At 48.0% G+C, this 27,724-nt stretch overlaps 1 protein-coding gene across 4 annotated transcripts in view; it reads right to left on the bottom strand.

The window, feature by feature from the left end:
• ARHGEF7 (Rho guanine nucleotide exchange factor 7) overlaps positions 1-26,828 on the bottom strand; it is a 125,341-nt gene extending 98,513 nt beyond the window's left edge. For 2 of the 4 annotated variants that reach the window (XM_049834309.1, XM_049834305.1), the window contains exons 1-2: positions 26,514-26,828; positions 11,537-11,623 (exon numbers count right to left, since the gene is read on the bottom strand). In XM_049834309.1, the coding sequence (XP_049690266.1) occupies positions 11,537-11,623; positions 26,514-26,678 (252 nt within the window). In that variant the 5' untranslated portion in view covers positions 26,679-26,828. Of the gene's footprint in view, positions 1-11,536; positions 11,624-11,703; positions 11,920-12,447; positions 12,701-26,513 lie in introns of those variants that run through there. The other 2 variants (XM_049834308.1, XM_049834307.1) reach the window with 2 other exon arrangements.
• Between the last annotated feature and the right edge of the window lie 896 nt (positions 26,829-27,724).

Genomic DNA, 27,724 nt, shown 5'->3' with positions numbered 1-27,724 from the left:
TTCTGGTCATATTTCATTAGAAATAAACATGAAACACAGCATAAACTTATCTAGATGAAGTAAAAATAATACTTGGGCGGTACATGTTTGACTTTCCTTACAACTCTGGCAGTGAGCATTGACTTGGTGCATGCCTGGCTAGGGGTGTTTCCATGGCAGCTCCCACTGATCTAAACCAGGTTCCTGCACAGCCTAACACTGCCTCCAGCTCCCTGGCCAACCAAGCCAACTCCTTACACAGACAGATGCTTGAGCAACTGCCCATCAATAGGATTCTCAAAAATAATTTCTTCTGTTTGAAAATAAGAGCAGGATTTCAAATTCCATCCAGGTATCTGCTAAAATACACGGTCCTGCTGCTAAGAGGTGTTCCTAACTCCTCCCTTGCACCAACCCCAGCACTCCGACCCTGCACCGAGGCAACCTGGCTCACCATCCCATCAGCAGCGGGCTGGGGGGAAGCACAATTTTCTGTTGAAGGTGGAGTGGGTCTTCCTCCCTTCCTTCTTCCTTCTTGTTGGGTTCTTTTTTGGTTGGGTTTTGGGGGGTTTTCTGAGAGAGGGTAGGGAGGGAACAGTTTGGATTTTTGTGCATTTACTCAGCTAGCTGGCACACATGAGAACCAGCACAAGATGAAATGGCCATGGCAGGGAGGGCAGGGGCGAGCAAAGGGGGGAGCAGACCTCTTTCAGGAGCAACGACCAATTAAATTGGCTCCCTTTGTTACACGTAAATTCACCACCGGTTACCGTTACACTGAACCACCAATAATCCCACCATCAAATATTTTTGTACTATTTCAATTCAACTTCTATTTTCCTGGCTTCAGAGGAAGCTGCCTAGTGCACAGCTACGTGTGAAGCCACTCAGCACCCCTGGAAGCTCTGCTCCACCACGCTCAGTTGCTGCCAGGCAGATGGATGAGGGAAAAGCATTTTAACCAGCACTCAAACCCTGCCCTGGGACACCCAGAATCCCCGTTCTTAAAATTTTTCAGAGGGGAACTTGATGCAAAAAAAAAAAAAAAAAAAAAAACCACCAAAAAAACCACCAAAAAAAACACAAAAAAAGGAAAAAGGAGTCTTACAGCTTTCAGCACAGAGACCAGAGTCCTATTAGACAAATCTCAGCACACTTAAGTCACCCTAAAAATTGAGGGCTATTTAATTTGTTCCAATGCTGCAAATGCCATTAAAAGAAAAATGCCCCTCACACCTTCCATTCTTCTGCTGAGTGATCCGCATGAAGGAATCAAACCAGTTAAGGCCCCTTTTTGGAGAAATGGGGAAAAAAAGGAGGACTAATTTAATTAAAGCTAGGGCAATTGTTTGTTCTTCAGCACTACCAGCCTAAGAGGACAAGAGCTACTGCTTTTGCTGGCACTTCCAGCTAATAATCCCCTAAAAATCAACATGCAAAACAGCCTAGGGGTTCTTGTGAAGCAAGAGTGGACATCACAGGGAGAAGACTTGATCAGGCGGGAATTTTACAAGATATTTAACAAGTATATATCTGGGAAAAAACTATTAAGCATGTCATCACCACATTCTCACTAACCACCACTATTCCTCTCTGATAACCACTCGCATGCCCTCCTCCTTAAGAAAAACAAGTCCGGGTAGAGGGTAGAAATTAAGACAGTGCCGGGCATGGGAATAAAAATTTTACAAATATAAATATATATTAAAAATCACTCAGCACTACCAGGAGAGGATCTGTGAAGGTGTCCTTCACAAACAGGAAGTCCACCAGCTAGTAATGGCACATTTTTGTTGTTGGGGTTTCCCCCCCCCTCTATTTTTTTTCCTTCATTATTTCACCACCTAAGGTAGTTGCACTACTACACTCTACCCTTCATAGGGTCGGTGAAGCAAGTAGCATGGAGAATTTGTATTGCAGCAGGGGCTTGGCTCAGTTTTAATGTTTTGTTTCTAAATCGGATTCAAAAGCAACCGCTACTTAATAGTTTCTAAACACTTCATTCAAGGAAGCGCAGCCAACCGGGTGATGAAATAGAGCCACGCTCTATGCTGCACAAAACACACGACAGTCAAAAAACTGGAAGAAGTCTTCCAACTTCAGCTGAAGTTTAGGGGGGGAGAAGGATCAGTCGGGATTTCACCTGCTAAATAGGAGCCTCTAGCCCCATCCCCGGAGGAAGCACAGGGTACCCGGAGAAGCCCTCACGCCCTCCGCGCTGGCCCCAAAGGCGAAGCTGCTGCGCTGCCCAGAGGGGCTCCCCCCGCTCCCCCAGCGCAGGCTGCCGGGGCAGGGCCACCTGGGGACAGCGGCCGGCAGCCCACCCCGCACCGGAGCGGGGGGACCCCCCTCTGCTCCGCCAGCGCTCGGGCCCGCGTGTTTGCGCTTGGCCCACAAGATGGCACTGACGGAAAGAGTTTGCTCCCTCTTTTTCCCTCTCTCCCTCTGACACCGGGCTGAGGGCTGGCCCCGGACTGACTCAGAGGAGGACTGCCACCTACTGAAACACCACGTCGCCTTCCCACACAGCTGAGGTTCCCTTCCCACCCGCCCTCAAGCCAACCCACCGGCGAGACCCCGCTGGCTTCGTCAGACAGGTCGGCGATGGACTGAGGCAACGCGGCTGAAGACAGCTTATTTTCAGTAACGGGAGCCTGCGGCTGTCAGCACTACCATTTTCTGTTACCTAGAATTTTTCAGTATTTCCTGAAAAACGTAAAGACCTGGAAAAAGCTAGTCTTGTCAAAGAGCCATGACGCTTCCCACACAGGCAGACTCCAGCTCTCAATAATACTGACAGGACCAGCCCAGCACCTGATGAAACATCTAAACACAGTTAACTACAGCAAAACAGAGGGTGCAAGCTGAAACATGCGAGAGCTAGAGCTATCTGGATATTCAGCTGAACATAGTAAGATAAGATTAACTCCCCTTGAGAAAAAGGAAAAATCACCATATTCTAATATGCCTTTTCCTTTCAATTAGAGGAAGCGAGCAAGGCACTTTTCTCCTCTCATCAACACAATCTTGCAAAATCAAGCCTGTGAAACCTCCTCTCCACAGCAGAGTGCGTATCAGCTTTCCCACACCTGCCAAGATATTTACATGCGAGCAGAAGTCAGGAACAGTTGCAAAGCTGGAAGCATTTAAGAAATCAGAGCAAGTCACAGAAGACCTAGATTTGACATTGCATCATTTTCACACAATTGAAGTGATTTATGTTCACTCTTAAGTCCCAAGTAAAAATCAAGAGAAGATTCTGCTGAGGTCACAGTAAACAAAACCAGCAGACTGTTTTACAGACTTGGACTCTCTTCTGCGTAGTCCTCATCTAAAAGCAACCATTCTGCTAGAATTCCTCCCTTGCCAAAGGGATCCAACATAGTCATTGTCACAAGAGGAGAAAGTTTTCCAAGTTCCTGCGGAGGCCGAGCACTGCCGTCTCCTACATTGCAGGAGGCACCTCAGCTATGAGGACCTTATTAGTCCAAAAGCCTGTGTTAAAAACGTACAACGCTGCATCATTAGATCTGCAGGTACTCAAGTTTTCTTCAAACAGAATGCCACATTCTGTATAGAGGCAACACATTCTGTATAGAGGTAAATCTTTTGTTCTCCCTCTGTCACACACAGGCTTGGGAAATTCAGCTGACACCTAATAACAAGGGAACTACGTTCAATGTACACAAGCCCAGTTGTAGAGGGCAAGCTTTATCTACATTTCTATTTTCAGCATGTTTGCCAGCTAAACAATCTCTTACATGTCTTCAAAACTATTCAAGAGAAATGTGTGTGGGGAGGGAGCCCGAGACTTCTGAAGCCCAACTTCACAAGTCATTCATAAAAACCACAGCAGCAGCTAACAAGACCATAGCCATCCTCTGCGAAGGAAACGGGCAGGCAGGCCCCGACGCGTACACAGACCGGTCTCCTGAAACACGCTTCACTGCTCCGCGCTCACTAACAGCAGGTGCAACGCTGCCCCGACGCCGTCTCCGTTCCCCTCTCTCGCCGCCCGACCTGCTGGACCTGCTGTCGCTCTCTTGCTGGGAAGGATGGGACAGCTCACCTGCTCTCCTCCCAAGAACCGCCTCCACACCTGGCATCCCCACCACCCCTGCACAGCTTGCTCCTTCCTCGGGGCTAATCAGAAGTCCCCCCTGCCGCAGCTCTCACCCTTCAGAAAGCCAGCAGATGAGCCTTTCCTCACTGTGCTTCACACCAAAGAACTGGAGGGCAGGAGAGGGCTAAAGAAATTAGAGGGCAAGAACTCCTCTGACAAGTCAGGAGAAGAGCGTAAGTCAGCAAGCAGCCTCTTCTCCCTTTTTTCCCCCCTCAGGGACTCGAAGCTCTGCCCAAAAGCCTCCTCCCCTCCAGCCCTCTCTACCCATCCTTTCATCCCAATTTTCCTAGTTTCCAGGCTATCCCTCACATGATTAATTCCTCTTCTATCGAAGAAGCACTGAAACCCTTTTGTGAAAACAGCTTGCTATATTTGAGCATAAGAGTACAATGCTGAAATCTTCTGTGAATTCTAGATTAATAGTGCAATATATTTTAATTGCTAGATGAACGTTCATTTTATTCTTAAGATCCAAATGAACGCCACAAATGAAGCAGTTACACAGAAGCCTCTCCCAAACCACAGAGCGACTTGTTTGCAAAACTACTCTGAACAGATCTATACTACATAATATTTACAGCAAAGTACAGTGTGTCACTGCAAGTTGCCTTGTACATACTGACCTCCAAAACATGACTGAAACGTTTTGGATGTATTTTGACATGCCAGACTCACTGTCATGTACGGTCCATGCAGTGAAGACAAACAGATCTGTGCCCATGTCAGATCCATCATGCCAGACAGACTCTGTACACGCACACTCGCTTATATTTTTTGCATTCAAAGTATCATGCCAGAGTGCAATACAAAAGAATTGGCAGGAATGAAAATATGTATGGTCCAAATTCAAAATTTCTGAAAAATTTTCTACTTGAGAAATACTGAATATATCCCTTACGTAACCAAAAAAATACTACCATATTCCCCAACCATGTTTGTTACAGTACTCCTTACAAAGGCACATGCTTTTAATCTACTTTTGCTATTTGCTAGGGTTCTTTTTATAAAGTCATCTTAAAATTTTTCAGTATCAGGTGCTTTTGAACACGTACCCCAACAAAGAGAAGCACTCTTCCTATTTAATGAAAGCCACTGGAGTTGCTTTAGTCCAGAAGCGATAGCACAATACCACAACTGGTGATGCAACAAGCTTGGCAGAACCACAAGAAATAAATTCTCATGGGAAGAGAAGGAAGGTTTAAGTGAGGGAACAGTGTGAGGATCTAAAATGCTAACATGCACATTCGTGTTTTAGACTGTGTTTTACCAGATAAAACTGTAACAGCTTCCGATACAACCACTCCTCCCTGTCCAACACCATATGTTCCTGCCTCTGTCACCTCCTCAGCTACCATGACACCACGCATTAATGGTATACAAGATGAGGAACTGGTTTGACCTTACCAAAAAAAAAAAAAAAAAAAAAAAAAAAAAAGACTATTTTTCCACTGTTCTATTGGTAAGACACCCTTAAAGTAGTATTCAAAGGCTTCAAATACAAAAAACTGGTAAACACATGAAACATCATCACAGTCCTAGATTACTACTACTTTGTGCATCATAAGAATCCCTCATATCATAAAAAGAAGCCATTCAGCCATTCTATAAAAGTAACATGAATAGTCAAGTAACAGCATCTTCCTGTCTTAGAAAGGTTCCAAGATGTGCTAACATGGCCTTCTAATCATGCCAGTCAGGCTGTACTTCTCTGTTACACGTGATGGGCAAAACAGACCAAAAAGACAAGACCTGAGAACAAACTGCATGAAACAACGATTTTCAGTACTGTCATATTAACACATGACAAAAAGGATAGAAATCGGGGGGGGGGGGGGGGGGGGGCACGGAATGGACATGACAGACATGACACAGTCATTTCTTAGAGGTCAGTATGTACAAGGCAAGTTGCAGTGACACACCACACTTTACTGTAAATATTATCTAGTATAGATCTGTTAGAGTAGTTTTGCGAACAATTAGAAGTCAGGGGTGGGGAGAAGAAATACAGTAGCCATATCTTTAATAAAAGATGCAACCTCTTTGTTCAGCTTCTTCCTTTTGAAATATCTACCTGTAAGATCTCAGCCTCCAAATAAAACTTTCCAACGTGTGGTCTGTAAGCAAAGAACGGCAACTTTAAAACAATTCTGAAAAATGTTTATCACAAAAAAATCACTAAGGACTTCGGCCACAGCATTCGGCAACACACCTTCTGGGTTAGAAAGGCATTCTGTTGGAATAAAGCCGAGAGCAAATCTAAACAAAATATTGTTTTTGACAAAACAAAGATTACAGTCTGAACAAGGGCTGAAAGGAGTAGCTGGGTGATTGAATTTCTGTATCATCATAAGATTGGCCTAAAGCTCTTCAGTACTGGAATCCTACTCATTCCTAATTCACTAACAGATGTCACCTAAGTCCATCCATGCTAGCAGCTTAGCTCTGTGCGTTCCTTATACGAATAGGTCTTTGAAGGCCAACTTGCAGAATACCTTTCCAAGGCCACAATGGTAGTAGGATTGTAGCCATAATGACCTAAAGACGTATGCAAGGCTCAGAGAAGAGGAGCATCACCCAATAGATGAACTGCTATGGTAGGGGTGGGTGTGAGGGAAGACGACAGACATGCAGGCTTGCTCCCAAAAGATAAGCTGGTCAAACAGAATGACACTGGCACCCCTTACAAACATTTCCCGGAGGCTAGAGCTGTATTATAGACATCTATGGACATTTGTATATCTTGATTAAATCTCAAGAGCTATGAATTATATTTCCCAAATTTGCATGCAGTGTTCTGAACCTTAAGGGCAAATCCTTCTTGTACAAAAGAGATTTAATAATAAACAAAACACAGGATCTTCTTAGATTGCGTAAGACTGCCAGGTTTGCTTTATTTATTCTTTGGTTAGTTTACTGTAGAAATAAAACCCTGGTTTTGGCATTGCTGTCTCTGTAATAAAATGACCATCCTGAATCCCACAGGCAAGCAGGTCTCTTGGCAGGTACAGAGAAGGTTCTCAGATCCATGGCTTGTCTATCTTCTTCCACTAGCCAGCTGACATCTTTCACATCAGTATAAAAGTCAGAAATACAAAACATTTTTGAGCTCAAGAAACCTGTTAACATTAGATACTTGCAGATAAGCAGGAATTAATCTTTTATGTGATGAAAGCCAGCAGAAAAATGCTGCAAGACACTGCTCATGGAATTTGATCACATAGAGCTTGGTATTGTTCACAGGACATATCAAGCACTCTGCCCTTTAAACAACAGGCACTAACATGGTTTTCTATTAACCTGTTTTTGCTTATTATTCCACATTGAACTGCTCCCCAAACAATCTCCTCTGCTGTTGAACTATACAGTGATTTCTCCAGGGCCTCTTTTTGGCCCTGCAAGCTGTCAAGCAGCTCTGGTCAAAGAAAGAGGAAAGACTACATTATATTCAGGAAGCTGAAACTCCTTTGAAAAAGAACAAAACTGGAGTAACACGACACAGGTACACAATAATCATTACGGCAAAACTTATTAGGGCTCAGACAGGAACAAATGCTCTGTGACCATCACCCTTTCATTTTTGTCTTTTTTGCCAGACTTCTGTGGAAGGTACTGTATACCTGCAGTGAGTTCCATCTCAACTACACATATCCACCCATATTCTTCTAGAATAGAGTCCATCACGTCCAACAACTGTCTAGGACCCTGCTTCGAAAAGCAGGTCATACTTCTCAGAAGGAAGTACAGTTAAATGTCTTCCTACCCAAAGACAAAACCGTGGAGGAAAATAGCTTTTAAAGCAAAAATGGCCTGAGTAGTATATAGTAAATATGCTTTGCCTAAGCAAAAAGCACAGAGTAAGTTGTGAACCGACAACGTAGGCAGCCATTCTACAGTCCCTTCCACCTATGCAGACATTCATCATAGGCAGTGAAGCTTCAAAGTAGAATAAACTACTCGACACTAGAATTATTCTAAGCAAACACTAAGAGTTTCCAGAAGGGAAAAACAACATGGAGTTGCAAATTCATTAATACATCTCAGCTCTTTGTATCTGCATACAAAAAACCTGTATTAAAAAAATAATTTAAAAAACAATACTTGCAGAACATTCTTCTGGTTATTTCTTGAAACTTGCTCTGCTTCACCAACCCAGATTTCATCTTACAAAGGATTGCTGCAAGCTCCAGATTAAGTACACTTTTTGCTCTGGAACACTTAAACATCAAAAACCACCGAGTGGTGTGGGAAGGGAGCCACTGGTTTCCTTTGAGGAATAGCAATATTTCTCATTAGAATTTGAAATATCCTTTCTGAATATTCTATTATCTTTCTAATAGCCCCAAATTACTGGGAAGTAAGAGGAAGAAGATAAGAACGACTACTTTCAGACACTAGAACATTTCCAGACCAACAAAGTTCTCACCTCCACCCCTTATTTTTAGGCTAGGAAAGCAACAGTCATCATGTCCTCTAATAAAAGGACACCACAGAGGAAAGCGTCCCAAAGAAGCCATCTACTGCTGTGCAACTTTCCATTAACCACAGCAGTTTATCAAGTCCTCAAACATTCCATAACGAAGTCTCCAAAGCTGGAGCTGTACAGAGCTCCAGACATGGTTTTGTAAAAATACAATTCTACTACTTCCAAGATGAGTTCAGATCTGGGAGCAAAAAGTGCTTGCGCTATGCCGAACCTAGGCTAAGCAAACCAGTACTCTGTTTTTACCACACTCACAAAATTACAGACAGAGAAATCACCTGATCCAACTACATATAACTCAGATTTAACATCGGGCTCAACTGCACCCTTTGCAAAGCCATGCAAAACTCAACATTGCAGAATACTTGCTAGGAAAAGCACCACTTTAGTGCACAGAACAAGGTCACATCTCCCCACACCACTCTAGAGCTTCCTCCGATACCCGTACCATCCAAATGTTTCTACTATTTAACGTATCACATACACATCCACCACTCTGTCAAATATTTATACTCACCATTAACGCTTTATTAGCTTATCTGCCCTCTCCGAAAATATCACCTTCACCACTTCCAGAGACGCTATTCACACTCTTCGCTCAACGCAATCTTTAAACCTGATCGCAACTAAGGAAGCATTACGTAGACGCTGCCTGCACGGAGGAGCTATGGCATCTCCCCAGTTCCCACAGCGAGGAAGGCAAAGATCCACAAGGGCTGACTCACACCTTGCTCAAGGAGACAGGAGAAAGAGCCCAGGATTAGTGGACAGCCGAGAGGCCCCTGCCAGCTACTCACTGGTTGAATCCAGGTTGCCATTCCTCTCATCCTTGGCCACAGCTAGGGGGTTGGAAAATTAATGAGAAAACAACAGGGAACGGCCAATGTACAAGCTGTAAATACACACACAAGAGGCTCCAGAAGCCCAAGCATTTGTGCTCCTTCCTGCCAGCCTCTCAACTCTTCTGGTAGCTTGGGAGTAATTCCTGTTCCAACATGCCGAGCTGGAAGCTACCACAGCCAGCTACCTCCACATAAGAAAGGAGTTTCCGGCAATCTTGCTGAGAAGCCCCCGAGGCCAGGTTAACAATCTGACTATGCCCAAAGATACTCAGACTCTAAGAGTAAGACCAAAATTATCTTTTTTTCTTTTAATCATTTTTCTTCGCTTTCTTGTCACTCTGAGGAAAAGAGCTGACAAAAGCTTTCTGCAACTACAAAAGAGACCAAACTGCAACACTGTGACTATTTCCAGCCCGTCACAATTGAAAAAAACCTCAAGCTTCATGACAGAGGTGTGATAGGAAGTGAGTAAGGGAGGGAGAGGGATATTAATGGTATTTTTCCTCCCTTTTGCTTTAAGATTCGCTATACTCAATTTATTTCTGAAGTGAGATTTGAAGTGCCCGCCTCCCCAATTCTCCCTAGCTCATGCATGTCTACTAGTTGACTTTTCAATCGGCTCTCACACACGAATGTTCAAAACATGAAAAACTTAATGTAACCCTAGAAAAGACTAATGGAGAAACAGCTGCTTTAAGGCAAAACAGAATGCTCGAGAGAACGCAAAGTTCACCCCAGAACCTGGTTTCTGAACATTTTAGAACTTAATTTGGTTTTTCTCTCCCAACAAAACCTAGAAGATTCTCTATTTATTTGGTGAGGGGAAAAGAAAGGCAGGTAAGAGTGTAAGGTCTTATTTCACAAGGAACAGCGCTAAAAGCTGTCGTAATTTCCATCTTTCCCCATGATGGAATCTAAGATTAAATGCAAGTCCTGTAAGTATCATTAATTTCACTAACAATACTTCATGGTTTAGAGGCCTCAGTAAAGCAGTCAGGGTCTTTTTAATGATACTCTGTTACTGCCTGGCAAAATCACAGGCAGGACCAGAGGTGCTCCAAGAACCTGAGAACTAAATAAGGCAACACTTTGCTAATTTAAGTTCAGAAGCCCTAGAAGCCATTTTTTCCACCCAAAAAAAAGCACTAGAAACCATTTCTTCCACCCAAAAAAAAAAAGCACTAGAAACCATTTCTTCCATGCAAAAAATGCCTCTAAGGACTGAAACCGTGATACCTCTCACTTTCCAATGCACAGAAGTTGCAACCTGTTTTTAATCGCATCAGTTCCTTCCCACGCACACACATCAAGTAAATTCAACGGCAGCATGTACTTGCTATAGCTAAATATACTGGTAACATACGACTACCTAATTTGCAACCCTGTGAACGCACGTTTGGAGAAGATGGCAGTTTGCTGGGCTTTTACATAACATAAATTTAAACGGAAGGAACAGCACCTACCATTTTCTTTAATTAGCGTTTCATTTGGCCGTTACCAACTTAATTTCTGTAAGCCAACTCCGGCACACGAGAAGCAGCTTCACAAATAAATCGGATGCCGTTTATACGTTTATCACCAAGAACCCACTTGAACAGAAAAGCAAAGGTTTTATCCGCAACAGAGCCTCCCCGCGCCCCGGCTTCGCACGGACAGAGCCGGGGGGGGGGGGGGGGGGGGGGGGAGGAGGTTTCACCTTCCCCCAGCCCTCAGTAAGGAGGGGCGAGCCCCTTCCCCGCGGTACCGGGGGCGGGGGGGAACGAATCCCCGTGAAACGTTCCACCCTCTCGGTCAGTCGGCCAGCCAAGCCACGCCACGCTGAGCCGCCACCGAGACCACATCGGTGAGGGGGAGAGAGGCCACCGAGCGCGACCCCGGGCGGTTTTTCTCCCCCCCCGGGCCCGCAGCCAGGGGAGGGGCGGCCGCCGCCACCATCTTGTCAGCCGCCCCCGCCTCCCCGGGCACAAAGGGAGGGCAGGGCCGCCTCCCGCGGCGCCGGGCGGGCAGCGAAACCCCCCCCCACCCACACACCCTCCTCCTCCTCCTCCTCGACCCGCGGGGATGGAGCCGGGCACCCCCCGCCCGGCGCTGCCCGCCCCCGCCCCGACTCACCTCCAGGCGGAGGGAGGCACCGCAGCCCCGCAGGAACTCGCGGATGTTGCTCAGGCACTCGCCCTCCGTCCGCGGCTCCGGGTACACCTGCAAGAGAAGAGGCGGACGGCTCAGCGCGGGGAGCGGACCGGCTCGGCTCGGTCCGGCGTCCCCCCGCCTCCCCTCACCTCCCGCTCCCTCCGCAGGCGGCGGCGGCGGCGCCGATCGCTGCCACTGAAGGGGTTGAACCGGGAAGTAAACACGGAGGACAGGAAGTGGCGTGCGAGGGCAGGGGGCGGCGGGCAGGGGGGCCCCGGCCGGGCGCGGCCCCGGGCGGCGAGGGGAAGGAAGGAGGGAAGGAGGGAAAGAGGGAAGGAGGGAAGGAAGGAGGGAAAGAGGGAAGGAGGGAAGGAAGGAGGGAAAGAGGGAGGGAAGGAGGCGCGGCCCGGCCCGGCCCTCCCCCGCCCCGCCCCGGCCCGGCCGGCGGAGGGAAGGCGGGGAGCCCGGCTGGGAGCGCCCACAGGCCTCCCCGCCTTAGTCTTTTATTAATTACTATTTTTTTAAAATAATACTACACGCACACACACACACACACACCCCCACACACACACCCTGAGCCGGCTGCAGGGCGAGGCGAGGCGGGCTCGGGGCTGAGCGGCAGCCGGGACACAGCCCCGCCCGCCCCGGGCCGCAGCGAGAAACGATCGTGCACGGGGTGAAGCGCCCACGTCTCGGGTGGGTCGTGTCGGTTGTTGCAGGCAGCCGGTGCCCACCCCCACCCCCGGTGTTTTGACTTCGGTTCGCCCTTAACGATCGGTTTTCTGACGAGGAATTGTACCAGAAATGCCTCAAACACCTCAGTGGGAAAAGAGCAGTACCCGGAGTTAATGATCGACCAATTCCAGGGTCCGATGTTAATGAGCTCTGTTTACCTGCAGTTTATTAAACTTCTTCCTGCGCCAGAAGAAAAGCAGCTTCACAAAGAGGAAAACCTTGACCGAACTTAAGAGAAAAGAGCCTTTGGCAACGCAGCCGCATCCTCTCCGCAGCCGCCACCGTGCTGCCTTCGGTTCAACCTCTACCCTGAAAGCCAAGCGTAGATCTTCCACGGAAAAGCAGCCAGCCCCATGGGCTTCGGGGACGTAGCTTAACCTACCACAGCTCAACTCAAGTTCTGCATGCACGTTAGCATCATTTCACAATAAATTCATTGATTTCTATGAAGTAGTTTAGCAAACACAGCGTTGCCCAAACTGAGAGAGGTAAGCAGACCTGCAGCCCTGGACACTGTTCCGTTGGAAGGGGAAAGCCTAGCACAGACATGCACTGCAAGTCGCTGGAAGCTAAGGAGGCAACGTGCGGTGGACGGCGTGTCCTTCGATTATGCATTACACTCGGAAGGAAGATTTATTAACTGCATCCGTACGTCAAGGCTACATAAACCTCACAAGCATAATCCACCTCCACAGCACTGGGAACTTGGCATAAGGTTGACTCCAAACATTGCACCAACCTGAAACCAAGGCAGTGCCTTCCCATACATTTATAGTGTATCAAAGATATCTCTGACCCCATCATGCCACAAAAATTAACAAATGCGACAGCACGACAGGGTGAACCTGGTATGAAGAAACTTAAAATACAAGTCACTATCATTTCCTAAGCACAAAATTCAGATGAGTTTTAAATGAAAGCCACTATTTTGTAATACAAGGAACTTGGTAGCGATACGAGATGAATAATTTTCCTTTCCTTAAGCAAGCACACATACATCAAACTCCTCGAATTGTTGGGTACTATGATAAACTGCTATGGGTTAAGAATAACCCTTTTACTACACTAAAATGTAAAGGGAAAGCCAAAGAAGTCCCATGGGAGTACGACAGCCCGACAGATAAGTTCAGTAAGTTTAGAAAGGATGTATGTGGTGAGAGAACCTCTTGGAAATGTCATGAGCTTCATCCTTCTTGCTTGTTATACTTTTTGATTACTCTATTACTTTATTTCTTAATTGTAGTAAGAAATCTCAACCTTAGTCAATCATGCCAACATCCCTTGTTGGAATAGGTTCCTGAGAATCCTGTTAGTCTCCTCCATGTTCCTAACAATTATATAGTTGCAATTTATAACACTTTTTTTTCTTAAACTATTTGCATAATAACTGGGGTTTATCTCCCTTTATAGGTCATACTTCCTCATCTCTTATTTTGCACCCACCATTTTCTTCATTGCTTATACTTCATTCATCAAGGCCTCCCTTCATTCTGAGAAACCTTAAAATTACTTCTACTCTCCAAACAATAACCTCTAAGAAGAAATCAGAGTAAACCTAGATTTCTCTTAAAAGAAACAAATGTCTTGTCTCATAACATAATCCACATTAACACTATTCCCTAAGTCCCCAACATGTTACACGCAGAGCTCTGTAATTGTAAGAAAGCCAGATATATGTACTACCACCTTGTAAGAGACTGCACGTAATTCATAAAAGACTGCACTGCACATAATTCATAAAAGACTGCACAATACCTGGAAGTTGGCCAAAAAAGGGGGGGGGGGGTGCAGGGATAAGGAGGGGCATCTGATTAAAGGAGGGCAAAAACTTCCAATTAAAGATTAAAGAAACAATGAGCAAAGAAAACCCAAACCCTGCAAATTGTCCTCTGTCAGGTCTGGAAGTTTCAAATAATGCCAAATACACATAGGGCTGAAGTCTCACAGAGAATAAAGTAAGTTACAGTAAATCTTTAGAAATGCCATTTCTTCTCTCACAAAACGAGGGGAAAGACTTCAGGGGTAATGCGAGAAGCAGGCTACATTTTCTTAGCTCTGTGGCTACAGTGGCATTTTTATCCAAGAGGAGAGAGAAGTGTATGGGTAACAAATCTAAAAATACCTTAGCATTTGTATCTTGCTACAAATTTAAAGTGTTAATGATCCCTCCCATGAAAAGAAGCAAACCTGTTAAGTTATTTACCTGGGAAATCTTAATGTGATTCTGGCAACCTTCTCCTACAGATGGCCGAGAAACATGGTCAGGGATCTGAGTAACAAACTCAGCCCCTCTGACAGAATCTCAAAGTGCAATTATGTGGGCTAAGTCCATGTTAAAAATCACACTTACGGTATACGACATCCTTCACATACAGTTATAGGCAGGTCAGGAGGGTGACACCTCTCTCACAGATCACATTTATAGCCTCGCAGACTATTCAAAACCTAACAGAACATAACTGCAAGCAGACCACAGACAGGTAAGTTCTAGTCTGCCTGAAAGATGGCAAATACACTCAGAGAGAAAGAATAAACAAAATAAAATAAAATTAGAGTCATACTCCAAAATTACTTAGCTTAATAAAAAGTAGATTGCATGCACATAAAGCCAAGGAAATAAAGAGGTTACATATTTTCCTCTCCGATATTTGCTTCATCCTCTTGCTTTCACAGACCAAGACCCTTAGTTCATTAATAGGGGCTGTCTTCTTATATGTCTATACAAGTCCCAGTACAAAGAGGCCTCAGTGTCCAACTGGAACCTCTATGTGCTCTAGTAATACAAATAAAAAAGATTAATAGTAATTAGAAAAGACAGGAATTCCAGAGGGACCTGACAGATTCTTAATTAGGGACTGGGGCTCCACAGTGGAATCCAAAGAGACAAGTGGAAGACAATACACAGAGCAGCAACAATTTAAACCACTTCTTCGTGGTTCAGGGACAGGTTCTGATTAAGATTTAATCTCTCAGGGAGTAGTTCTGGAAATCACGGATAGTTCAATGAGGACACTTATGTTATACACTGCAGCTATCAAGGAGCAGAGCACATCTTCCGCCATCCAGAAAAGATGGAGAATATTTGCCATACAAATAGATGTTACCTAGCTAAATGTTACATCCCTTTTGATCAGTTTAAATCTATCATTTTAATCATCAATGACAAACGCATTAAAAAGGGCATTGTGGAGACGGGCAGTACCAAGGAAAGGCATGACAGGGGTGGTCTTAGAAAAAATGAAAAAGGCTACCATTAGTTCATTTGAACAGGGAAAGTATATGAAAAAAATAAGCAAGGAATGTATGAAATAATGAGTTTAAAAGGAAAAAAAGTCCTTTGATGGCAATAAGTAAACACGAGAAATTAATAAGGAGTAGGAGACATCTTGAGCTACATGTATGGAAAACTAGCTGTATACTTGCATTTATCTAACAAACAAGTTGACAAAATGAGTGAAAGAAGAGAGGTGTATGAGGTCTTCAAACATAAACTGCAATCTGCCATGAGGGCAATAGGAAGAGATTGAATGACAGCAGAGTTAATACACGTAAATAGAAAAAAAAAAATCAATCATTTACCTAGCATGATGTAAAATATGTACAACATGGTTTACTATGTAAGATTATCTCAGTTAGGAGAAAGCAGAAACTAACAGAGAACATACCAGGTAGCTGCAAACTAGTAGGCATGTCCAGCAGACACTTAAAAACGTCCTGTTCAGAAGTACGACTGCCTGAGTCTGAAGTTCAAAGACTTGGCCCTCAAGCAGGGGTACTAGGGGAAAACCCTGTGAAGAGGGAGCCCTGCGCTGTGAAGAGCATCACAGAAGAATGCAATCCCAAAAGGAGGTGGTGGTGGGACAGGGTGGATGAGGGTGCTGTCCTCTGTCACAATGTGCCAGACTGTTTTTCCTGCACCCTGTTCATCGCGCCTGGAGCCTTTTACACCGTATCCACCTCGCAGCAGGAAACTGATTTCTCTCCAGGTTTTAGAACACCTTGTACATACAGAGCATTACCGCAACCTAATCTGTAAAAACACTATAAATGAACCACGCAACAAAGCTCATGAAAGGGTCCTGTGGATCACATTGGATCCCACAGCAGCCGTGTTTTGTGTTCAGCCCCTTTCAGTGGCTAAGGCACAACATCAAGGGCAACTGGTCTTCCAATGGAGCACAGAGGCAAACATCTTCTGTGCAAGTGCCGCAGGCTGGGCTTTGTCACCAGGGTTTGTGTTCATGGATAAAAATGAGATTTAAAAAAATGATTATGAGGAAACCAGGCCATTCTCACCCTAACCTGGGCTGTGAAGCTGCAGGTTGATTCACTGTCCAGCAAATCCTGCAGGTTCCTTCCCTCCCCACCGCTCCCAGCTGTGCTACCTCCTGTCTGCTCCTGCTCCCATGCCCAGCACGGTCCATCCCTTGGGGCATTCGGGTTTCCTGCTCCGTCCTCTGTCCCAGAGCACCGGCCCTCATAAATTGCCCCCAGCAGGGATGGAAAAGAACGAGTGGCTTCTTGAGGAAGCATCCATTGCTAGGCACCGATGGCAGGTATGGCGCTCCCTCCGTAGTCGGTGAACAGAGCTGGGCTCAGAGGACTGCGGATGGAGCCCCACGTTCCTCTCAGGACAGCAGGAGTCACAGCTGGATTTTAAAGGGTCGCATCTTCCACGTCTCTGAGGAGCACTCTGCAGTTGAGCCCAACCACTTCATGGATCGCACATCTTGCTGGTGGCGTTAGGTGACCTTAGCAGGATGCTATAATTAAACTAAAACCAGAGATCAGCATTCTCAGCAAGGCGCAGTTTTTCTTTTAAAATTAGGTGTCTTGATAGAGCACCAGATCTTAACACGATACTGCTTCTGCGGTACTGTAGCTCTTTAGTACTGACTTTTCCCAACTTAGAAAACCTGCTACCCACAAACTTTTCAATAATAAGCCACGCAGCAGTTACTGTGTGCTAGACACCTGTATTTTGGCATGAGAAAACCTACCTCTGAAAACACAGCAGCAGTCAATCAGCATAGATCATAAGAGCTAGATCCAGTAAAAGACTGAAGCTCCTACAAGCCATGCACTAAGGTGCCCAAATTTTAAATTTCCAGTGTTCACACAAGAATTCACCTAGGCTCTGCACACAGCACAAAGGGGAAGGCAGGTGCCTTAAAATATGCCCCAAAGTTCTTATATGCCGAGAAGGATACCCGGCCTTGAAGTTAACCAAGAGCTAAGACATAGCAGAAGGCAAAAGCAAGAGTGCACCTATGTTCTTGACCCCATCCGGGACTTTAACACAGTGAGCCTTCATATGCTTAGCGGCCCAAACTCCAGGCATCTCCTGGACTTACAAGAGTCCTTTGAGTGTCCTTTGGAAGAATTCAACAGTGCATCCTCTCTGAGAAGTGACAGGTGCCCACTTTTTATGAAATAATTTAGGATGGAGGTTCCCAAGCCTCTTGCCCTTGGACACCACTATTAGTGACAGCCGCAGCAGCAGCAGCTCTTAGGTCCCACTGCCTTGGTCCATAGCCATCACCACAGCTAACCCCACATCTGACGCTCCTCTGCCACACATCCTACATCATCACCATGCCAGTTCCTCTGCTCCATCCTTCCATCTGTCCCACCTCAGACCACACACCACCACCTTCCAAAACAGCACCACCAATCCCACGTTTCACCCTACTCTTCCACCATACAACCTTATCCCAGCACCCTTCCTTTACTGTCCAATGAGCCATACCAACTCATCAGCCACAGCTCCATGCTCCCTCAACTCCCACCCTGCTATGGCACCTGGAACCAGGAACACTTTGGTTGACTGAAAACTCCTCCAGCTCTTTGAGTCCTTCCCCTGCACATGTTCAGAAATGCTCGTCTGCTTGACCAGCCTTCATTAACAGTGACCTACATTCAAACACACCAATGTTCTGCTTTAGCCACTTCAGTCCCTTATTGGGAATAGCCCTCAAAAACTAAGTTCAGCCAAGTTTGCAAAGGAAATTTACAGTTTGGTTAAAATGCCAGCCTTGATAAAATGGCTCTTTGATTCTTACACAACAACCAGAGCTACTTTTTTTCTATAATCTGTCCTGCGAAAATGATACCATAAAACTGATACAGCTGTTTGAGCTCGTCCTTTCAGATTTGCAACTGTATTAAACAACATTCAGGAAAACAGTATGTTCTTTGCAGTGGAAGTACTGTACTTTTGTCAGTTCCCTTGGACCCTGATCAAATTCCCATCAAAGTCTATGAACTGACTCCCAGGAGGCGGGTATTTGACCAAGCCTTAAGATACAAACACCAGCTAAGTTAAGGGCGCCGGGACATTCCAGATGGTATTTTTGTTTTCTGAAGTTTCCATTATATTTTTATATTTCACACAAAAAATTACAATAAGACACCATTAGGAAACTGAGAATGCCAAGCACGTAAAACTTAGCAAATACAAGACTGAAAGCTGCCTTTGCAACTGCAATTACAATCCACTTGCAGGCCAGCTTGTGAACTGAAACAGGCAGGAGTCTTATTGGAACACATGCACAGGAGCGTGCCTGAAGAATTTTATGTATACACGTAAGAGGGTCTAGTTGCAGCTGCAGGAGTAATCTTTCCAGTGTTTCCTAAATGCTGAGACCTAATACTCCTAATTCCTGTGGTTTTGCTTATTTTCTTGCTGTTTTAAAGAAAAAGAGGAAATCGGCTAGTGTGCAACTGTCACCAACCCCATGCAGTATCATCAGCCTCACGCTGCGGAGCTCCAGGAGTGCCAGCATTAGGTGCCTGCAGGAAGACGTGTGTTTCCCTGAACTCAGCGAGTGGAAAAAGCCCGATGAAGTGCTGCTCCAGGCACAGGCAGCGTTTGGGCAGGGCTTGGCGAGAACCTACCTAAAGAGGTTCCCCGGCAAAGGGAGGCTGGCGGGTAGGGATTTTGCACCCCTTCTCAGATAAACCCTGCAGCATTTCCCACGCAGCGTCGCTGTTTTGGTGCAGCACAATCTCGGGCTTCAGGAGTCCAATCACTCAGGGTTTGTTTACACTAGGAGAGCTCTGCTGCTAGATATGCTGGCATCGCTCCTTGGTGTGGATGTAACATATGCCAGAGAGGGAATTCCTCTGCCAGTCTAACGGTACCGCTTCCTCCAATGACATTAACGAAGCCAACAAAAGCACTTCTCTGTCAGCACAGCTGCACCGGCGGGGCTGTGTGTATGATTTTTACTGCTTTTTCCCCCCTCTCTCTGTGTGCAAATATTCCATAGGACCACCAAAGCCCTGCAGTGGAGACCCTCTCCTGGGCAAGCTGCCAGCATCATCCAACGGCGCTCGCTGCAGAGCAGAAAAATGGAGACCTGAACGAAATGCTCTTAGACCCCAGCAGCATTTCGCGGGCCAAGAGGGGACTCTGCCCACCGGGTGCCAAAGGTCCGTGGCGAGGAGCAGCACGACAGGAACTTCTTGCAGATGAGGCCGGCCACCCCTCCTCGACTCTGCGGTGCCGGCAGCGGATGATGGCAGCAACCACGTCGTACCGAGAGATGTGGAGAGAAGGTGGCTTTGCTCCACACAGCGAAGTCGGGGTGAGCGCGGGAGTGTCACACTGCCTGAGGATCAGGGAGTAAAGCTCAGCCAGCCAAGGTGCAAGACTGACGCTGCTTCCGTGCTGCCAGCTCACAGTATTTTTGCAAGCCCTGTCATGCTTGAAATGTTTTAAGGTTCCAGCTCTTCAAATCACAGCCACTGAGTAACAACTAAATAAAACTGTTATTTAAGAAGGATGTATATTGAATTCCCTTCAGCAGTTCAAAGCCAGATTTTAAGTACCTATATGTGTGTATATATATATGTATAAATACATTTACATACATGTATAATTTGTCAACTTCAATTTCAAAGCCAGACTTCCAGTTTTTCTAAGGCTTGAATTACAATCTTAAACATTTTCAGCTGAACAACATGGTGCCCTCAGCCACTAGCACGCAGCCGTAACCAGAAGGAGCATGCTGGTGGCATCTCCCTAGCTCTTCCTCTTCCCCACAGAGACACAGTGTTCAGTGGATGGCCTGGGTAGCAGTAGGGCACCTGAAGGCTAAGGAATTGCCTTGTCTGTTGTCCATATTATGCACAGACATAGAAAGAATGCATCGAGAAACTGTGGAAAGGACATTAACAAGAGTAAAACCAGCAAAACTACATTACCTTTCTGTATTTAGTCACAAAAACAATTTAGTCCCCAGCAGTTTCCTTAATCGCCCCCTCTTCTCAGGGTCTGGCATGCCCTTATTTAATTCAGTCTAGATCCTTATGCATTAAAAGGGTCTGATTTTCAAGGAAAAAGACAGCAAACACAGATGCACGTCCTCTGCTTCCTCAGTGCACACAGGCAGACTGTGTTTCTCTGGATAACAACCCAGTCACCAGAATTACAGAGTCAGTGCATAGATGGGAAATGCAAGGGCATCCTCCTTTGGTGCATCCGTGCACCCCTGCTCTTGCAAAGAAACAGGAGTAACGTGGTAAATGACAACTCCATGCTGAACGATCCCCTAAGAAGCTCACAGTAACACGTATGAGAACAGCATCTATTCAGGAAAAAGGCACTCTTACAACTTCTCTTGGGATAGCTTTCCCCCGGCGTTTTGCTCGCCCTCACAGTGCTTCCACCCTGGAGCAACAGCATCCACACACATGCCGGTGCTCCCCAAGCACGCAGCCACGGCAGGCACAGCTGCCTGCCACGGATTATTCTTGCCAGAAGCACAATAATCTCCTTGGGAGGTTCTACGTAAGGACTGTTGCCGGGGGGGAGAGAGCATATGCACATTAAAACGCAGATTTGGCTTCCTGCCTCCCAGGTCTAGTCCTACGATGACCTTCTGCTGCTGCTGCAATACCAGCGTCTGCAATACCTTCCCAACAGATTTCAGTGAGAGAAAGCAGGACAGTCTTTCGGTTCAGCCAGGCAGACCCCGATAGCCTCACCAGGGCTGCCAGGGCAGAGCCAGCCTGCCAAAAGAATTTCCAAAATTCAGATTGCTCGGGGGCAACCAGCACCTGGCAACTGCTACCTTAGGAGTAGTAACCTTTGCACCACGGGTGGGATGCTCACCACAGTTCCTGAGCTCTGCGTGGGCTCCACAGTCAGCTCACAGCCGGCAGTGCACCCTCTGCAAAGGTACTGGGCTATAAAAACCACCACTTGTTATTAACCTGGCTCCCAAACAACTTCCCTTTCTTCTTCCTTTGCAATGCTTGAAATACCACGACCAAGTCACACCTTGTCACAACAGGGCAGAAGTACCTGGCCCCGATACATCCGTGTGAAATCAGAGATAAGTGATCATACATCTCCCTTTGCCGGAGCCATAGGTGCACACACCCATCGCGAGGACAAGGCTGGTGAGACAGCTACCGCACGGGGCAGCCCGAACCCTCCTTTTGGGGAATCTGACCCTCTTTCAGTGCTTGCGTTCATACACAGCAATTCATTAGCCTTGTGAGTCGCCAAGAGTTAATTTCTTCCTAAATCACAATTCAGAACACCTCATCTAGCCAAAGACCTCTGTCATTAAAAAGAGAATCATACTAATACACGACGTATTTATAAAAATATCCTAATCTTTGAAGCCATCAGTCCTGATACTATCCCAATTAACAACCAAATTAATATCGATGCCGGTGCCCAATCCTCCAGAGGGAGAACGAAGTTTTCTTCCAGCCACACACCAAGTCTCAGCCAGCAAGAGAGAGCTGTATTTATTTTCCCGGGGCCAGCCCCGCACTGCTCTTTTCGCCCCTTGGCCATGGGGAGTGGCGAGAGGAAGCGGCTGTGTTTTGGATCTGCCTCCCACACGAAGCCGAGCAGCTTCGGGGTTGTTTAATCCTACGCTCGGCGCAAGAGCTGGGGATGGTCTGTTTGACAGAGGGGGGGCCAAAGCGTGCGAGACCCGGCACGCTTCCCCATCCCCTGGCTTCAAAGCGCTGAACCAGCTGCTCTCATCCTCTCCAGGAGCCCCTAGCAGGAGCAGGGGGGAGACCACGAGGTGCCAAATGGCTGCTGCACGGCATCCCCCCATGAGTCTTCCCCATTTTCCCCAAACGGAACAAAGCTCTCCTCCAAATGATGCTTTCTGTCCAACAGCTGACCAAAAATGAAAGTACAAACAAAACTTAATGGAGCGCAAAGCCTCATATGACAAGGAAAATTCCCGCTCCAGTTCTGATCTCTGTTTACAATGTCAAAAGTGGGTCAAACTGGTCTGCGATGGAGGAATCTGTTTGGAAGACAATCTCTGCGAGGAAAAGCATCTAAGCGGCAGACGACCGCACTGCAATGCTTCCATGGGGATCCTCTCCCCTGCCATCAAAGTAACTCAATTTTACAGTGCAGGGTTGAAATCCTGTAACTTGAAACCATGGCTTTTCATTCAAAGGACTTGAATTCAGCAATTCCCTACCTTTTAGAGCAGATCAACTGACCACTGTGTTTCAGCACGCATCTCTGTGCTTTAAAAAACTTAAGACATGGCTGGGTTTGGTCAGGGTGGGGGAAGCTGTTGTGGTTTTTGTTGGTTTTGTGGTTTGGGTTTTTTGTTTTTTTCAAGTAACTGGTCTCTCTTTTGTTCCTTTCCTGTGTTTGGGATAAGGTTATTGAGCAGTACCATCACACTGCCTAACCCAGCTATTTTGTTTTACCCTGTCATGGTCTCTCTCAAAATGCAAAGGAATCACAACGATGTTAAATGGGAGCCCCAACATGAAAGAAGCAGTCTGTAGTAACATTGCTTTCCAAAGTATTTTTGTTCAAGAGTTCTTGGGATCTGGTGAATTTAATATCTGTCCTTAGCTGTTGTTCAAGATAGAAGATGACTGTAACGTAAACAAATTTAGCCAAAACTTCCTGACAAGAAGCTCTGTACATTATTCTGTGCAAGGATGGTATACAAATACACAGCAGTCTAAAGGAAGAACATACTAACCAGCCTTGAAACCCACTAATTTGTTTTATCGACTTGAGAAAAATCTGTTCTTTGACCTTCAAGTGCTTGATTCCTTTTATGGTCACACAACCTTTATTTATTAAAAACCTTCTACTAATTACTCTCAGGGTACCCCGAGGCTTTAAAAAAGCACAAAATATCAGAAAATGTATTATTGCATTCCTACACATATTGAATCCTCTTTCTAAACAGTTTTTGAAAGAAAGAAATGCATTTATAGCATTTTCTAGAAAACATCTTAAAAAAAACCCAACTGATAAACATTCCTTCTTATTTCTAACTTTTTTTTTTTTTAATGTTCTCTTTGGGTTTAGTTACTACTATGTATTTACAGAAAAACGAGCTCTGTGAGTCTGCAAAGTGTCTGCTGATGTCAGATATTTACAGAAAGTTATGATCTCAAGTGATTTGAAGAACTGAATGAGTCTACATCTGTAGGACAAACCTTTTATCTTTTAGACTTCAAAAATGTCCAGTTTGACCTGGGGGCTTTCAGGACAAATAAGGAATGAAAGGGTTCATATTTAAAATGCACTCAATAAAAAAAAAACAACAAACCCTAATGAACAGTAGCAGCAAAAAAGACATTGAAAAAATAACATAATACAGGGAAGGATGTAAATTTTATAGGTTTTTTTATTAGCAAACAAAAAAAAAGTAAGTATCATGGAAATAGTTCAGACTTATAACAGCAGCTGAGAGCATGAAAGAAGTATGCGGTATATACTCTGAGTCTGCAGAAAAATAATATTCACAAAGTTGGATGGGAAAATGAGTTCATGAGTCTCTCAGACGCACCTATGAATTAAAAAGCGCAACATGAAAAGCCCAGAAAAATAAGTACAGTTCGCCCGCAAAAAAAATAAAAAAGCACCTATTAAAAAAAAAAATTAAAAAAGGATGATTTCTCCCCAGCCAGACTTTACCTAAGCCAAAGCCGGAGCAGACACACTAGGTTGGCAGGCACCTCCGGCAGCTGCCCGTCCCAGCACCCTGCTCGACGTGGGGCGAGCTCGGGGAGGTGGGAGGCTGCGACGTGCCAGCGTTCCTCCTGCCCTGGCTCCCGTCCCAGCCCATGCACCACCCACTGCAAACCCCGCGCCACGAGGTCCATGAGAAGCCCCCGACGGCCCCTGGCAGGCCAGGCCAGTGGTGGGGTAGGCTGTGGGGAGCTCTGCCCCCCTGCAAACCCTCCTCTGGGTGTGGGTGCCGTAGAGGGACGCCCTGCCCGAGCATCAGAGGTGTTCGCTCCTCTGACGTGAAGAGAGAAGAGAGCCTCTCATTCGCACTAACAGAGCTGTCCCTAGTTATACCATACACGGAAAAACACGTTAAGTTGGGAAACACTGTTCTAACACTTATTCCTGTCATGCTCTTTTATTTATTTCACTGTTCAGTAGCACCTGTTTCCCAAATTGAGTTCAGGACCCCATTTTACTAGGCTTGACATCTGCACAAGGGGAAAAACTTTTTTCTGCCCCGACGCTCAGGACCCAAAGCCGCAGGATTTTGGAGAGATGCTCTCAGAGAACGCCTTGAGCGGCACGGCTGGACGGGCTGCCCAGACCCTCCTCGGACTTGGTGCCACCAGGCAAGAGAACCTGGGGGTGAGAAGGCACAGGCAGAGCCTGCCCAAGTGGGTGGGCAGCTAGGCGGGGGGATCCCCACGCCCAGGGGGCTCCCTGCCCTCGGCCCCACATCACATGCGTCACCTCGGCTCCCGAGCTGCAGTTTACAGCCCAGCGTACCAGACAGCAGCTCGCACCTCACGTACCACGGCCGGCAAAGCCGCAGAGCCTCGGGGGGGAGACACGTCCTCTTCGGCTCTACCACACAAACAGCCGCTTTTGGGAAAGCGGTAGCTTCAACTGTCCCACTTCGCTCTGCCGGTCACCGTGGTGGACCCTGAGGTAGCCAGGCTCACACTGCCACCAACACTCTGCCCTCGCTCCAATTGCTTCCATTGTCCTTTGGTAGCACCGCGGGCTCCCGCAGGGTTTCCGTATCCCCATGCCGCCTCCCAATTTGCTTGTGACTTTAGGGGGGGGCAGGAATGACCTACTACAGCCAGCAGCGCGGGACTCCAGTCCAGAGCCAGGACCTCCACACTACAGTACAACACAAACCAGTAACAACCCCAGTCGGTGGGAGACTGAAGAACTGAAGGGAGACTGCCCAGTCCAGTGCCCTACCAAGCTCAAAGCACTGGTTTTCAACTTTGTTGGTCGGCGGACTACTTGGAGAGCCACAAAAGGTAAGAAGAAGCCCATTGTCGGCAGGCTCCAATGCATGGAGTGGGCTGCCAACTGCAAAAGGTGAAAAATGCAAGTTTTCCCATCAGCATAGCTGATGACCTTCATCAATCTTCTCCTCACTACCTTGCATTGGCTCCTAAGGAAAGTTTTGCCAACACGCGGGGCGCTACGCTGTTGAACGCCAGGTGAGACAACTGCATTGTCCCAAGTCTCGGGGCACAGTACCAAAAATAAAACCCCTCCCCTCTAGTTGAGCTACGACGGGAATTACGTACGCACACGTAACACATAAAAGTTACCTGACAGAGTACATTTTCTTCAAACGCAACGCAGGAGAGAGCTGCGACGCGTTTTTTCACCCCGAAAACAACGAGGTGTTTTTCCACAGGCGACCAAGAAGCAGAAGACCCAAATAACGCTAAAACAGCCTTCCGGAAAACGAAGCATCAAACACCAAGATGTCCTTCAGGGGCCGGGAGGGATGAGCTGAATCACCTCCCGAGCGAGGTGAGGCAACGACTATTCCAGCAGTTGCGTAGACAAGTTTGCAGCCGGTTCGTGGCACGCCAGGAAAGATCCATAACTCCCCCCCCTCAAAAAAATGCTTCTCCCATGCACAGCCAGGACTCCGATGTGGAGAGCGAAGCATTTTTTTACGGAAAACACTTGGAAAACCGTGGCTCTCAAGGGAGAAGCCCTCTTCACCCAGGCTGCCCCCCCCCCCTCAACGGGCGCACCCCAACCACCCCCCCCCCCCAACCTCGGGCCCGGGGTGTGTGTGTGTGAGGGGGGGACACGACACGACCCCCCCATCCCTCCCTCCCGCCCGGGCGGAGGCGGCCCGGGGGGGGCCCAGCGGCGGGCGAGGCCGGGTCCGGGGGCGGCGGGCCCGGCTGCACAAAGGGCGGCGGGGCCGGGAGGAGGTGGGGGGACGGGGACGGGGGGGGACCGGGCACTTACTTTGTCTATGGTGCCCGGGAGCAGGCGGTCGAGCAGGCGGCAGAGAACCACCCCGTCCTTCAGGGAGGACTGGAGGAAGCCCTCGGGGTCGGAGATGGTCTTTTTGGGCGACTCCAGCACGCCCAGGGCGATCAGCCACGTAACGGTCTGCTCCGCCGAATTCATGGCGGCGGCGGCGGCAGCAGCAGCGGCGGGGCGGGGGTCGCGGCACCCCGCGCCTCGCGTGGGGTTTTGTGTCTCCCCGGGGCGGGGGTTTCAGGCGGAGGCCGGCGCCGCCCCCATGTGAATGCAGATGACGACGCCCCGGCCCCGGCCCCCCCCTCGCCGCCGCCGCCGCCGCCGCCGCCGCCACAGACACATGCAGCTGCAGTGCCGCCTCCTCCCCGCCCCCCCTCACACACACACACACCACACACACACGCGCCCCCCCCCCCCTCCCCTCCCGCCGCCGCCCCATGACATCACTGGCGGCAGCGCGCCCGCGGAGAGCCCCCCGCGCCGCTCCGCGCCGGAGGGGCGGGCGGAGGCTGCCCCCTGGCGGGCGGACGGCGCCTCCGCGGGCGCGCAGCGCAGCGGGGCGGCCACCGGCGGCCTAACCCGGTGGCGGGAGGAACCGACACACACACACACACCCCTCCCCCCCACACCCCGCGGGACGCTAGTGCGGGGTACGCGTTTGCATTCCGTTTCACCTTCGGCAGCACCGGCCCGACTGATTCCCGCCCCCCAGCGCGGTTTTTTTGCCTTCCCGTGGGCGAGGAAGCCCCGCTGGGGAGCCCCGGCCCGCTTCTTCCTCGCCACCGCGCCCGCGGCTCGGCGCCGGCCATCCCTTGCGCGGCTCACCTCCCGTCGTCGGCTGCCGCCCCGACGGGCCGCGGCTGGGAGGGGGGAAAGCGATGTCGGTGCCTCGGAGGGCTGGGAGGGATGATCCCGGAGGAGCAGGGCGGCAGACGCGTCTCTTTGCTTCTCACTCTGGCAAGGCCCGTTCCTCACAGCCGGTCCCGTTCCCTCACGGCCGGTCCCATTCCTCACAGCCGGTCCCGTTCCCTCACGGCCGGTCCCGTTCCCTTACGGCCGGGCCCGGTCCCTCACGGCCGGTCCCGTTCCCTCACAGCCGGTCCCATTCCTCACGGCCGGTCCCGGTCCCTCACAGCTGGGCCCATTCCTCACAGCCATGCTCGGCCAGCCAGGACCCTACCGCCATCACCGTA

The sequence above is a fragment of the Accipiter gentilis genome, chromosome 31, assembly GCF_929443795.1.
Source record: "Accipiter gentilis chromosome 31, bAccGen1.1, whole genome shotgun sequence".
Lineage (NCBI taxonomy): Eukaryota > Metazoa > Chordata > Aves > Accipitriformes > Accipitridae > Astur > Astur gentilis.
This window is presented reverse-complemented; position numbering and strand designations above follow the sequence as displayed.